This window comes from Daucus carota, chromosome 4 (genome assembly GCF_001625215.2).
Source record: "Daucus carota subsp. sativus chromosome 4, DH1 v3.0, whole genome shotgun sequence".
In the NCBI taxonomy this organism is placed as follows: Eukaryota; Viridiplantae; Streptophyta; class Magnoliopsida; order Apiales; family Apiaceae; genus Daucus; species Daucus carota.
In genome coordinates, this window is record NC_030384.2 from 44,627,291 (window position 1) to 44,641,412 (window position 14,122).

The 14,122-nt window shown below is 36.9% G+C and overlaps 4 protein-coding genes across 4 annotated transcripts; 2 read left to right on the top strand and 2 right to left on the bottom strand.

Moving 5' to 3' along the window:
- Window positions 1-367: 367 nt before the first annotated feature.
- On the top strand, window positions 368-1,610 carry LOC108216027 (polygalacturonase inhibitor). Its single transcript, XM_017388681.2, has one exon. The coding sequence runs from the start codon at window positions 483-485 to the stop codon at window positions 1,476-1,478; it is 996 nt and encodes a 331-aa protein (XP_017244170.1). The 5' UTR covers window positions 368-482; the 3' UTR covers window positions 1,479-1,610.
- A 1,944-nt stretch (window positions 1,611-3,554) lies between these two features.
- LOC108219478 (polygalacturonase inhibitor) lies at window positions 3,555-4,767 on the top strand. The gene has a single exon (XM_017392951.2). It carries the CDS (start codon window positions 3,657-3,659, stop codon window positions 4,638-4,640), a length of 984 nt encoding a protein of 327 aa, XP_017248440.1. The 5' UTR covers window positions 3,555-3,656; the 3' UTR covers window positions 4,641-4,767.
- A 369-nt stretch (window positions 4,768-5,136) lies between these two features.
- On the bottom strand, window positions 5,137-7,121 carry LOC108219479 (large ribosomal subunit protein eL6x). Its single transcript, XM_017392953.2, has 4 exons — window positions 6,771-7,121; window positions 6,586-6,692; window positions 5,524-5,705; window positions 5,137-5,423 (listed from the first exon to the last, which is right to left on the bottom strand). Exons 1-4 carry the CDS (start codon window positions 7,022-7,024, stop codon window positions 5,268-5,270), a joined length of 699 nt encoding a protein of 232 aa, XP_017248442.1. The 5' UTR covers window positions 7,025-7,121; the 3' UTR covers window positions 5,137-5,267.
- An 823-nt stretch (window positions 7,122-7,944) lies between these two features.
- Window positions 7,945-13,015, bottom strand: LOC108216563 (bZIP transcription factor TGA10). Its single transcript, XM_017389357.2, has 11 exons — window positions 12,482-13,015; window positions 12,248-12,366; window positions 11,397-11,479; window positions 11,154-11,303; window positions 10,882-10,962; window positions 10,733-10,792; window positions 10,524-10,601; window positions 10,282-10,360; window positions 9,844-10,115; window positions 8,993-9,232; window positions 7,945-8,278 (listed from the first exon to the last, which is right to left on the bottom strand). Exons 1-11 carry the CDS (start codon window positions 12,643-12,645, stop codon window positions 8,129-8,131), a joined length of 1,476 nt encoding a protein of 491 aa, XP_017244846.1. The 5' UTR covers window positions 12,646-13,015; the 3' UTR covers window positions 7,945-8,128.
- Between the last annotated feature and the right edge of the window lie 1,107 nt (window positions 13,016-14,122).

Consider the following 14,122-nt stretch of genomic DNA (forward strand, 5'->3'; position numbering starts at 1 on the left):
CATCACGCATCTTACTGTTTTTCTGCATTGCGTGCTTTAAAAGTCGCGGCCCCATGCATTGCTCCTTTCTGGCAGCGAAATAGTCACGATGTGCCATTGTTGTAATGCATGACGACGTTTGGACAAGATTCGCCGAACGCAGATGCTGTTGTACAAACACTGAGGATCGTAAATAATAGAGGTGTTCCTAAATTTTAATGACATACCAAATGCACAGATTACCAAAGATTTTACTACTTCTGACTCTCATTCACACAAACTAATTTCCAAGTCAAATCTTTTTTAGTAATTTATAATATCATTGTCCTTCACCAGATAACACCATTTCCAGTTAATTCTCTTTTGCTCAATAATTAATCGACGACCAAACATAGCAGGCATCCATATCCAGACTGTTACCGACATCTACACCTGAGAAATGCACTATATAAACCATAAGCGTGATTCTTTGATACTTCACACAGACTAGCCCTCACTACAACATGAAGATGAACTATCTCTTCTCCATAACGTTTCTTGTTTACTTCCTCTCCTTATCATTCCCTTCCAACTCTGAGAGGTGCAACCCCCAGGACAAGAAGGTGCTCTTGAAAATCAAGCAAGACCTTAACAACCCTTACCATTTGGCCTCGTGGAACCCCGACACCGACTGCTGCGACTGGTACGTCGTCGACTGTGATCCCAAAACCAACCGCATCAATGCACTCACCGTCTTCCAGGCCAACATCTCTGGCCAAATTCCTGCAGCTGTGGGAGACCTGCCTTATCTCGAAAATTTAGTGTTCCGCCATATCACTAACATCACAGGGCAAATTCCATCAGCCATCGGCAAGCTCTCCAGACTAACGTTGGTCAGAATCAGCTATACCAACATCACAGGACCTGTTCCTTCATTTTTCAGCAAACTCAAGGCCTTAACGTACCTCGATTTGTCTTTCAATCAGCTCTCTGGCTCAATCCCTCCGTCTCTATCCCTCCTCCCCAACCTCCAAGCTCTTCACTTGGACCGCAACAGACTCACTGGAATGATCCCCGAATCCTTTGGAGCTTTCGCGGGATCATCCCCACCCGACCTCTACCTCTCCCACAATCAACTCACAGGCTCTGTTCCAAAATCTTTAGGTAACATGAACTTCACAAGAATCGATTTATCACGGAACCAACTTCAAGGCGACATCTCATTCTTATTTGGCAAAACCAAGGCATTGGAGAACGCTGATTTCTCGAGGAACTTGTTCGAGTTTGATATCACGAAGCTCGAGTTTCCCGAGAGTCTGATTGCTCTGGACTGGAACCATAACAAATTGCAGGGTAATGTTCCAGTGGCATTGACTACACTGGGGAACTTGCAGCAATTCAATGTCAGCTATAACAGACTTTGTGGGCAGATTCCGGTGGGAGGCAACTTACAGAGCTTCACTTACGCAGAGTACTTTCATAACCGCTGCTTGTGTGGCGCTCCTTTGCCTGCGTGCTAGGCCTAAGGCTGGGCAGAATCGTTTGATTTTGATCGCTTTATGATTATGTAACTTAAATGCGTTATAATTGTTTGTCGCAGAACATGTTATTGTATTTTACAAATAAAATTTCTGAGAAACGAAATTACAGCCTTTCGATTTGGACAAATGGTTTTATTCCTACCCCAGAAACTGTTGCGGTACATGGGGTCGTTGATATTTATGAAGTCGATTCCAGCAGTCGCGGCTTCTTGGTGCTGGATAAGGTACCCACCCACCCAATAAATACCTTCTGGTTGGGGAGCCCTCGATCTTGACTTGTCTGAAACTCATATCCGAGTTCTACAAAGAATTCTAAACATGCGGAATTTTTGAAGTTAACTCGTCACCATAAATAGAAAAAGTGACTTAAATATGATAGGTGGTGTTTGGTTCATAGTTAATAAATCCGGTTAACGAGAATCGGAATCTCAAATCGATGTTTGAATCACCTGTTAGGGATAAAATACGAGATTCAATCTTCTAATACAAAGCAGACACACAACAATATATTTGACGTGGAAACCCCACGTCCCAACTTGTATTATTAATCAAAACAATTATTAATAATACAATCAACCAAACTTGAACACTCAAGCCTACTACTTAAGCATCCGCTCGCAAGCGATACCTAAGTCTACATCTTGAGCATACCTGTTATCAAACACAATATGACTATGTATATATAGCCATCTCAAACTAGACAAATCAGAATCTAACTCTAACTCTGAAATTCCTAACTGCAATTAGAATCCAATTCTGAAATCTTCAACTCAAATCAGAATCCAATTCCAACTGGGTTAATACCCATCAATCCTCTTCTAACTTTGTGACCAAAACATATCTTTTATAATAATTGTCTAAACATATAATTATTATCCTTACTAGCTTATAGCCCGTGCAAGGCATGAGAGCTTTTTAATTATTTATAAACTTTTTAAATATATTTTAAATGATGTGAAAAAATTTAATTTATAAATAATAAATTAAAATTTTCAATAAAATAAAATTCGAAATTATGATTTGTTTGTAAGTTAGAACTTTGGTAAATACATCATCACAGCCATTAATGGTTTCAAATAAATTATTTTAATCAAGCAATTCCTTTTCTCGTATGTATCATGCCAAAGTATTAAATTTTAATATATTTTGAGTGGAATACGTTATGCCAACTCCTATTAGATTATATTAATAAATGTATTTTATATTAAAATTATTATAATGTGATTTAAATATTTTTCAAAAAATTTATATGGTTCTAAATTAAAATTGATAAACATAATTTGTTTTGAATTAAGAAAAAGAATCATAAATATGTAATAAGAAGGTAGAATCTATTTTGGATTAAGAAAGAATTTTTGTATCTGTTCCTCACATAAATCCGGCTTATTAATTTTAAAATATATTATAAAAAAATTGTGACGGTGAGATTTATATGATTCTACGAATAAAACTGGTAGGAAATATTTATAAAGGATTTAAAAAAATCATATACATGTGAAAGACAGAATTTGTTTTGCATTCACAAAAGAAATTATAAACATGCAAGTAGATATCAGTTGCCTTCTAGAACAGAATTTAATTTTGTTCCAATCTAACGGTGCTTATTTGTTCAATATAAGATCCAACGGATGATAAGCTTTTGGACCAGAGGACCATGCGACCAAATTATCTCCCTTACGTTTATTATATATAAGTATATAATATATTTTGGATCACCAAAGTCCATGTTACCTAACATCACCTATTTTGTATCGTTCCCTCCACATTCTTTGGATACTCATTCTCATACCTTTCATTTTCATTCACAATTCTCGTCTAACATTCAAACGCCAAAAATTTAAGACCATAATAACCCCTATAGATTCATAAGGTTCAAATGCCATAGTTCCGTAAGAGAAATGAACTGCTCATTCCACTGATACCCTTGCAAGTTGCAACAGTTGCCATCCTCTCATGTGTATGACCAAATTTGCGACTGTTTTCTTGCCCGAAATTTATTTCTCCTCGAAATGAAGTCATTTGTTAAATTATTAGTCGATCAGTTCACACTGCAGGCATCAAAATATCCAGATACAGATTCCATGGCTGCAGTCGACATGGAAAAAATGCATATTATAAATGGAAACTCTTAGCAACTATATTTGCAAATACTAGAAAATGAAGCTCTTTGTTATTTTCCTCTTTTACTTCTTCTCCCTGTCATTACCTTCCTACTCAAAGAGGTGCAACTTAAAGGACGAAAAGGTCCTCTTAAAAATCAAGCTAGCCCTTAATAACCCATACCATTTGGCCTCATGGATCCCAGACACTGAGTGCTGCAACTGGTACTGTGTAGACTGTGATCCCAGCACCAACCGCATCAATGCCCTCACCATCTTCCAGGGTAATATTTCTGGACAAATCCCGGCTGAAGTCGGAGACTTGCCTTTTCTAGAAATACTAATTTTCCGTCATCTTACAAATGTAACCGGAGAAATACCATCAGCCATTGCCAAACTCTCCAACCTCCGGATGGTCCGACTCAGCTGGACCAACCTCACAGGACCTGTGCCTTCATTCTTTAGCCAGCTCAAAGCCTTGACATATCTAGACTTGTCGTTCAATCAGCTCTCGGGCTCGATCCCTCCCTCTCTATCTCTCCTTCCCAACCTCGCTGCTCTTCACATGGACCGCAACAGACTCACTGGAACAATTCCTGAATCCTTCGGAGCGTTCACTGGATCATCCCCGCCAGACCTCTTCCTCTCGCACAATCAACTCACAGGCTCGGTCCCAAAATCTCTAGGCAGTTTGAACTTCTCAAGAATCGATTTTTCTAGGAACACACTTGAAGGAGATATTTCTTTCTTGTTCGGGAGAAACAAGACATTGGAGGACGCAGATTTTTCGAGAATTTTGTTTGAGTTTGATATTTCGAAGCTTGAGTTTCCAGAGAGTTTAGATACTCTGGATTTAAACCATAACAGATTAAAGGGAAGTGTTCCAGAGGCGTTGACTGCACTGGAAAATTTGCAGCAATTTAACATCAGTTATAACAGACTGTGTGGGCAGATTCCTGTAGGAGGCAAATTACAGAGCTTTACTTACACTGAGTACTTTCATAACCGTTGCCTCTGTGGTTCTCCGTTACCTGCATGCTAGGCTTAAAGCTGGGAGGAACTCGTTTATATTTTACCACCGCCATTGTTATGAATCTATTTAACTTTGTCACAGAACATCAATTCATATTTACAAATAAAATTTCCTGAGAAACACAATTACAAATTTACAGCGTTTTGATTTAAGAGAATCTGCACAAGTTAGACAATGAGTACCACATAAAACAGCTGGGGACACAATCATCGCGTATTGCAATGTTCAACTCATTAACACTGCATTTCACATACTATGCTTATCTTTTGTCAAAAGGAAGTTATATACCAATATTCATCTAAACCCTGCTCTGCGCACCTGTAAATACGAATTAAAGCCAACAATCAGAGGAATTAGGCATTTGCATCAATGTTGGCGAATGATATTCTTAAAGACACCGACCCATGAACACTGCAGATTATAGAATTTTGCACATGGTATCTTCTAACCTCAAAAGTTTGCAAGAATCAAGATAATCAACAAGTAAAACTAAAATAAAAATCACTCAGCAAAATGAAATTGTTCATTAATTTATCAGCAATCTTAATATCTAAGGAAACAAAATAGTACATTCCTATCTCACAAATGAGAGAAATTGTAGATGAAAAACTGGTGAACAAACAAACTGACATAAACTTAGAAAACAAGCTCATGGGGTTTCATTCCTGACATAAGGGAAAATCTGGCACTAAGGTACGTCTTCAAGTCTGGTACGCACTCAATAGACTTCAACAAGACTGCATCTACCCCTTGCTGATCCTCCTTCTTAGCTGCTGGGAGTGTCTTCTTCTCCTATGAATTTAGGGAGGAGATGACGCATATATTAATTATTAAGCATTTGGAATTGAATTTAAAGTAAAAATTGAAAAGATAAATTCAGAGTAAGTCTTACATCTTTCTCCGCCTCAAAAAACTCCCCTTCTCCTTTCTTGTTCTTCTTTGCTACCTCCTTTGCAAAGTATTTGTCATCAAACTTTTCAACATTAACACCAGCAATGTCAACCTTGGTAGATGTAGCAATCACATATGCTTGGTTGACACGTCTCAAAGGGACGCCATTAATTTTAAATGGGCCTGTTAAATAAAGCAATAAACAACTTAGTAAAGTTTCAGAGATGAAATTAGAGGAAGGGTTGGATAGTCTTGCATTTGGCGTTTAACAGTTCATGACAAAGGAAATGTGTCTCAAAGGATATTTCTGTGATATTGCAATAATGTAATGGCACAAATTACACATGACTACATAAGGATAATCAAAAATCATAACCACAAACCTTTATGGCTTTAAGACCAATCAACAATGGATAAACTATAGATCAATCTACTCATTCCAAATACACATGTCAAATAGAGCTGCAAATTCATTAACCCAGGCAAGGCCATTAACATTAAAAATAATACACCAATAACAGATAAAATGTGCACAAACAACAATCTGAAAAGAGGCTGGCCAAAAAGAAAATATTGTGCCTTCAGACCCCCAAAAGAAATTTGTAACTTGGTCTAGTTATAGGTCAAGGGTTCAAACCTTGCAAGAGATAAGAAGAGTGTGTGGGTTTGTTAAAATATATTCATCCTATTGTTCCTTTGCTCCGCCAGACATATTTACCGAAATGCAGATGCAATGTATATTTTAAGAGCATCCACAGTGAAACGGTGATGAATATTTTAACCAAATTCTCTTCTGATTTATTATTAGCAATGCACATTCCATTAGGCATGTCTAGATAATGTTATAAGGAATTCAGAAGTATAACAAATAATCACTAATAGCACTCTATCATTTCCAAGCCGCAAAACTTATTCTCCTCATTTCAAGTTAATTGTACATGGAATCAAGTAGAACAACATATCATCTCATACTTATTAAGCATATTTAACAAATAAAAACAGACACAATCATATCATGTAAACACAATCAAAAACATTAAACAATATAACATTCAAAACTCACCAGTAACAAGAAGCAATCCAGATGCGAGCTGCTTCAGAAACACAACACGCTTGCCCTTAAACCTCCCAGACAAGATAATCAACACTGTCCCCGGTGTAATACTTGCCCTGAACACAAACACAAACACACTTAATACATACACAACCTAATAATTAACAAAATAAATGAAAAAACATTAAACGAACCTTAGCTTGGTGGGCCGGGCCTTGCGCTTATTAGCCAAGGGCTTCTTGACATCATCAGCTGGGTAGTACTTGGGAGGCTTAACAACCGGCTCAGCCGCCGCAGGCTTGGCGTCGTGGCGGGGGAAAACGCCGCCGTTTTTGGCCTTGATGGCCCAGAGACCACGCTTGTGGTACATTTGGGATCGAGAATACTTGCCGACCCCACGGATGAGGTCTGGGTTGCGGCTCACTTTGGTCTTGGTGCTGGGTGCCATTGAAGCTTGCTTGTAAGATCTGTGTGTTTCTCTGCTTCGCCAAATGGTGCTGCGGCTTGTGTGTTCAGTGTTTATACTCAAACCCTAGGTTTTACTTGATATGGGTTTTGTGATTGTGGGTTTTGTGGTGCTATTGGACCGTTGTGGCGAAGAGTGATTTGGGCCTGCGTTTGTAAAAGCCAGTCCGTTGGTTTTTACTTTTGTCTCGGGCCCGATGAAGAAAAGGAAAACATGTCATTCTATTATTATATTCGTGAATAATATATGAGCTAATAATCATTTTTAAGAAAAATCATATTATAACTGTAAAAATATATTTTTGTTGCATATGTAGTTATAATTTAACCATTCTGCTTATTATTTAATTTTATTTTAACCATATTTCACAGAGCAAGTAAAATCGGGGAAACATTAATTTATTATAAATCAAAAAATTATATAATCAGATTTTTCTGTATCAAAACTATTATATAATTAGTTTTAAGACCTTAATAACTTCACTTCAAGTATATTCTCCCAAGGGTCCCTCTTTTCTTCAGAGGTTTGAGACTCTCATAATAATCTAATAAATTATTTTAATTTTCATTTTTTTTTGTTATTAATATCAAAAATATAAAAATATGTGATGAAGTTATATTATATATTTTTTATAACATATTTTATATATTTTTAAAAATATGTGCCAAGTCGTATAAAAAATTGATTTTGTTAAAAAGATTATGAGGACTTTTTATTTAATATTTTTTCAAAATCTAAATTAGGATCAAGCGTAAAGAAATATGCAACTGCGACGTTTATTTGATCAAAATTCCAAATGTATTAGTAGTACCATCCATACATGCATTGAATACTTTTTGTGTTTCCTGTTAAATATGCTCAGATACATACGATATATAAAACCGCTTATTAACAAGAATATCTAAAAAAAAAAGGAGATAGTAATTAAAAGATTAATCTACTTTATAGTTTAACTTCTTGTGGTCTGGGGACTTCCTATACATCTATAGGTGCAACAAAGAAAATTATCATTTCTGAAGTTTATAACATTGCGCACAAAAGATATCGAAAAAGCTAAATTAGTCTAAAGAAAGTAATCAAGTTGTCTTAATCTTGACGCGGACGCGCCACCCAAAGAGAGCTGAGAGCGCGGAGGCGATGAAAGTATTCTGCAATAGCCAACAAACATCTCGCTGCTTGACGAACCGTTAAGAGCTGATGCAGCCGATGAATTGTCTGGTGTCTCAGACTATCCGCCTGCATAAATATCACACCAACATTATAAAAACCGCAGCTCATTGTTCTTTATTGCGCGTGCTGGTCAACACAGAAAAGTTAATAGTGTCCAGCAAAGTCAAATGCTGTTTATGAATATGACATCAGGTAAATATGGGCTGGATATACATTCTTGATAGTGATATTTTTGGCCCACTAGTTTCACCTTGGTATGGTTGTTCTTTAGGCAAAAATGTTAATGTATGATCAGGATGCTCATAAATGGACTCAGTTTCACTGCAACAAACAATAGTATTAATTGAGGGGGGAAGGAATTTCAGTTGGTGGCTTCCCTCACTGAGAATGTTCCACAGATTCGATATCGGGAAATGTTAAGTGTTAAGTAAATGTGTGATAATATATGGATTGAGAATGTATACTACACAATCAACTTTGGCTACACAGACAGTATAATATCTGTGGTTATGTCATATAAATCATAACAACTACAACTAACTGTGACCTGCTCCACTTTAGGGTGAAATTTGGCTATAAGTTAGTTAGACATATGAACATATATGCATTGGAGTTATATGATTATTTGATTACTAATTTATAACAGAAAGACCCTAGAGAGCCTGGTCACAGTTTGATAGTGAGTTGGATGGAAAGATTAGGTTTTTTTATATATATATTTATGCATAATGTTTGTAATTAAGCTAGGGAGTAATTAGTTAAGGTGTAATGAGTACGGACCTGTCGAACGAAACCTTCAAGAGTGGAGAGCTTAGACATGGCCATGGCCATCTGACCCATGTAGTTGGCCATGTTTGGTGGAGAGCTGAGAGAATCAGAAACAATGACATCTGAGAGTGATTGATTGAGAGCATCAAGTCCTTGTGACAGTGCTTCTTCTGCCTCCTGTGTTGACTGTTGCAGTCCACATATTCCCATCAGTTGTTGCTCTGTCAATGGCTCGATCTGGTTCACGATTATCTGCTCCATTCCATCATTATATATGCACTAGCTAGTTAGTTATTGGATGTGTATGCTTCATGATAAACTTATAATATACACTGATGATCAAGTAGAAACTTGCGTGCATGTGGAGACAGACAGCAGGCATAAACAGAATAGTGCAAAGAGTGAAATGCCTTTATGGATCCGAATATAACAACACATAATTGACTAATTACACTCATGATCAGTACTATAATTACTTGCAGACTCAATAAAATAGAATTGCAGAATTAATTGATTAATAGTCCCTGCATTTTAATGAAACCATCATGGCCTAAGAGTGAGGGAAGATAGTTTCAAATTCTAATGGAGGCCTATTTACAGCAAGAGAGAAGTACCTAAACCTAACTTAATTAGATATATCTAGGGTTTGCGTGCTACCCTTTTTAACTAGACTATCACCTTTACAAAGTTCCCATTAAATCAGGACCACTTCTCACTACAAACAAAACCTAATTTTGGTAGTACCACTCGTTCACCGACCCTTTTATTCCTCTTTTGCAAGAAAAAGCACATGAGAACTTTAATGTATATAGGTTGGCCTGGTTTCAGTTGATGTGTGATGCATGTGTTTATGTAATACATACCTTGATGAGTTCTGAAGGGCGGAAGCCTCCCATCCACATGAAACAACGTTCGGCTGGAGTCTTCCAGTTTCCAGAAACAAGATGGAAAACATCAGTTTTCGCGAGCATGCTTTTCAGGTTCATCACCTCATCAAAATGTGCCAGGCAGTGATCCACATAGAGTTGGAGCTCGTTGTCTGGTAAATGCTCTTGCACTGCTGCTCGGAGCTCACACATTAATCGGTGGTGCTCTTCAAGCCACCTTCCATAATCCATATCAAACACGACGGCATCTGTAGTTAACATGTAGACATGCATATACTCAGCTTGATTAAGTAGTTGGTGCACAGTACCGTGCTCCAAAAATATAAATATCAACAACATTATAAATTTCCTTGCATAATATTACCAATGTCAATGAGCTTAACTAAGTTTAAGTATTAATTAATTTGGAAATACCTGAGCTAAGGTTCCCCATGCCGAGAGGAAGTCCTTGTTCCGCTCCTAGAAGAGCACCACCACCACCCATAAAAGCTCCCTAATTAACACAGTACATGAATTACAGATGGTTTGATTAGTTCCGCTATTCTTAGTAACCAAATTTCAAACTTTTTGGCTTGATAAAGAATATCAAGAGATATACTGTGTGCACAAATGAAAGCTAGATCTGAAACTATTAGCAGCAAAGGGAGAGTAGGCACCTGGGCTCTAGCTCTTTGTAAATCTTGTTCTAGTTGAGTAAGTTTCATCCTACTTGACTCTAGCTGCTGCACATACGCCTGTTGGAGCAAATATCAATCAAAACATCACCAAGTTAGCATGATATTGATTGATATATATATTGCTAGGTGCATAAACATTAGTTGCTCAAATTAGTAAATCTCTTTTCTCCATCTATATGTTAATTCACCTTTTTCCTCAGCCTGCTCTTCCTAGCTGCCTCCCTATTTTGAGCTAATCTCCTTAATGTCTGTTTACAAAAATATCAAACTGCAATTAACCTCCTTTTCATAATGCACAGTACATATTAATTAGGATCATGAGTGATTATTTACATACCTTAGGGTCTGGAGTTTTGGGTCCGTCATGCTCTGAACTCGATGTCAGACCCCGCCGCCCTGCGCCATTGTTTCCTTCACGCTGCCACGTACACAATAAACAAAACATATAATCATAAGAATCAACGTATAATACTGATTGATAATTGAAGGAGGTGGTTAAAATGATATCTAAGTTGTACCAACACTAAGATGCTCTTGCAATAATTAATCCAATTATCTACTAGTCAACAACGACAATTAGTTTATATTATGCAGGAGTGCAAGTCCAACCTTGACAGCTTTGGGCGGTGGAGGTCCAACAGCAGATGTAGGTGGACGAGGAGGAGGATGTTCCGTTTTCGTGTTAGATAACTCCATGGACGGCTCAGATGATCTCTTCGACCCGCTCGTTGCTGGCGAAACCAACCCCATATTACTTCCCTACCAAACACATAACAAACCCATTTTTACAATTAATCTTCTCCAATATTTATAATACCGGATTCGTTAACAATTTTATATGCATTTAAGTACTTGTAGCTTGGAGGCTGATGGATCTACATGCATTGGTTGAGAAGGAAATATGTTCAGTGTTGGTGGTCTCATCCCAGAGTTATCTGCACAATATATATAAATGATTTAGAATACACAAAAACTTTTTACATAATTAACAGTAAATATCTTTTTTGATGATTACTTAATAGTGATGGAAGAAGATTTGGGGTCATGCTTTGGAAGTTTTAAACTTGAAAAGGGAAACAAGAAGGAATCGCAGTGAAAAAGATGAAAAGCTCCTAGCACTGATATGTAGAGAGGGATGGTACTTGTGTTTTTGTCAGTTGAAGCGAAAGAAATTCCCCGAGAAGATCATGATCGATCAGAATAAAAGTTTGTTACATGTCGTGGTCCAAAACTCCAAAAAGTACCAAGGTGAAAAAACATATAGCAAGTGAAATAAAGAAGAAGACAGAAGAAAAGGAATATTTTCTTTGCAAGTACTGAAAGTTAATTTTGCTATACTTCTGCAAGTTAATGATCTGGTCAAAGAAATAGTACAGGGAGAGATCAACTTTTGAACATGCATGCCTTTGTTATGATCCATAAATTGCTGCCTTGTACCACCAGATCATTAATCAGAGAATATATTAGACAGACATGAGAACTAGCCTAGCTAGGAGGCTAGAGAGAAGACATGAGGGGAGAGAGAGGGAGAGAGAGAGAGAGGGAGAGAGAGAGAGAGAGAGAGAGAGGGAGGGAGAGAGAGGGGGGGGGGGGGAGAGAGAGAGAGAGAGAGAGAGAGAGAGAGAGAGAGAGAACATAAAAACTGATGAGAGAGAGTTTTAGAGCGAGAGAAAGAAAGAGAGAATCTGATCAGTAGTACTCACGTCTTTGATCTTGGACAGTAGAGGAGGATGGGTCTTGACTGTCAAGGTAAAGAAAAAGTGCTTGATCTAATTCACCTAAATCATATGCTCCTGCACCATCTTTGCTGTGGCTGCTGCTACTGATAAAATCATTCACCACAAAATAACATAAATTATCAAATCATCAACAAAAACAAACCAATCAATTCAACAAATTAGTAGTTGAACAAACAATAAATAAAGAAATCAATTTACACGAAGTTGGGCGCATGATTAATTATGGTCGACGACGAGATAACTGGTTGCATCATCATCCCATACGACATCTGCTGATACTGATTATGATGATGATCTTGACTCTGCTGTTGCTGCTGCTGCTGCTGTTGTAATTGTTGCATGTTCATGCTATTCGACGCCATAAAAGGAGCTACTCTTGTAACTTAAAGCTTGTTTTCCGCCTCTGGGGAAGATAATTGAAACTCCCCTCTTGAAAATCCCACAAGCTAGCCACCTGCAGCTTCCTTATCTCCTGAAGTACGTCTTGATATTTTTCTTCACTATTTGACCATATAAAATATAGATATGAGAAGAAAGATAATCTAGACAGAGTCTGTTGCAGATCTGAACAAACTAAGGATAGAGTTGAGATAGATAGAAATGAATGCCAAGCTGCATAAGACAAAGCTGTGTATTTTCACATCTCTCTCCTTTCTTTCCTGCTGGCTATACAAACCTGGCGACTTTCTTTGGCCAAACCACAGATATTCAGATAAAGCGGTGGCCAAGTTCAACACATATCATCTCTCTCTATCTCTAAAAATAGCTATTTAGCTACTAGGTCGTTTCTGTTCGGCTAAATTAGCCAGAAGTTTACACCTTTTTTAATGCTCTTTTATAAAATTATTGTTAAAGAGAGGCTTCCTTGTTAGATCAGCATTCAGCTCAGTCTTTGTTCCTGTGAAATGTCGTAATTGTCCCTTCTTTGGGCTGCACTATGTGTATTTTTTGATTTTTACTTCATGCAGCTTCGAAAGGTTACACGTAGAATTGGTGTACCCACTTCGCAGGCCGCCTCGATTTATTTGTTTATATTTCTCTTGTTTTTTTTTTATTTCGGTTGCACAGAATCGGAAATATATTATGTTAGTGTTGGTATTTGTTCTACTATTAATATTAATCTTTTTCTCACGGAAATATACCTGCTGCCTCTAAAGATTTTAAATTCAATATAACTGAAATTATTCAATAAATAGAAAACAGATCATATCTTTTTCTTTCAATTAATAATGTAATTAAAGCCCTGTTCTACTAGAGGACCATATTTTTTACTTTATTGTTTATTTTTAAGTTTATTTATACACCACTATGTACATGCTTAGTTTGTGCTAATCTCTGGGAAGGAAATATTTTAGTTCGATTTTTATTTTAATAAAATAAAATGAGCGTCAATATCCCGATTGTATATTGTCAACTCATGTAGTACCTTTCAGCATGAAAGCGGTGTTTCTTTCTTCTTCAATTAATAAACGAGGTTTTATGATGTTTGACATTGATTATTATTAATCACATTACTGTGGAGAAACGATAATTAGTTATACAACGAATAAACTTAGTTCCGGGCTCTTCGTTAAGAATAATATTTTCCTTCAAACATATTATTATTTTTTGCGAACAAAACACTGTCATCATTTAACATTATGTATTTATTTATATAATATAAAATTGATGATACGTACATTACATGTTATGAAAATATATATTTTTTTTAGTGCAAAATTTCCCATTTATTAAAATCTAGTTTGCTATTTTTAACCAACAATTATTAAAAATCGATATATGGCTTTAAGGAGTCGGGCGTACATCAGCGGTACGTCAAGCTAAGCAGCTCAATTCCGA

Excerpts from the sequence above, each read along its gene's own strand:
- LOC108219478 (XM_017392951.2), top strand. The coding sequence starts at position 3,657 with ATGAAGCTCTTTGTTATTTTCCTCTTTTACTTCTTCTCCCTGTCATTA.
- LOC108219479 (XM_017392953.2), bottom strand. The coding sequence starts at position 7,024 with ATGGCACCCAGCACCAAGACCAAAGTGAGCCGCAACCCAGACCTCATC. Across the intron at positions 6,693-6,770 it reads GCCCGGCCCACCAAGCTAAG|GGCAAGTATTACACCGGGGA; the intron begins GTTCGTTTAATG and ends GTTTGTGTTCAG. Across the intron at positions 5,706-6,585 it reads TGGATTGCTTCTTGTTACTG|GCCCATTTAAAATTAATGGC; the intron begins GTGAGTTTTGAA and ends TTTATTTAACAG.
- LOC108216563 (XM_017389357.2), bottom strand. The coding sequence starts at position 12,645 with ATGGCGTCGAATAGCATGAACATGCAACAATTACAACAGCAGCAGCAG. Across the intron at positions 10,602-10,732 it reads AGAGCAGGCTGAGGAAAAAG|GCGTATGTGCAGCAGCTAGA; the intron begins GTGAATTAACAT and ends TTGCTCCAACAG. Across the intron at positions 10,361-10,523 it reads TACAAAGAGCTAGAGCCCAG|GGAGCTTTTATGGGTGGTGG; the intron begins GTGCCTACTCTC and ends TGTGTTAATTAG.
- LOC108216027 (XM_017388681.2), top strand. The coding sequence starts at position 483 with ATGAAGATGAACTATCTCTTCTCCATAACGTTTCTTGTTTACTTCCTC.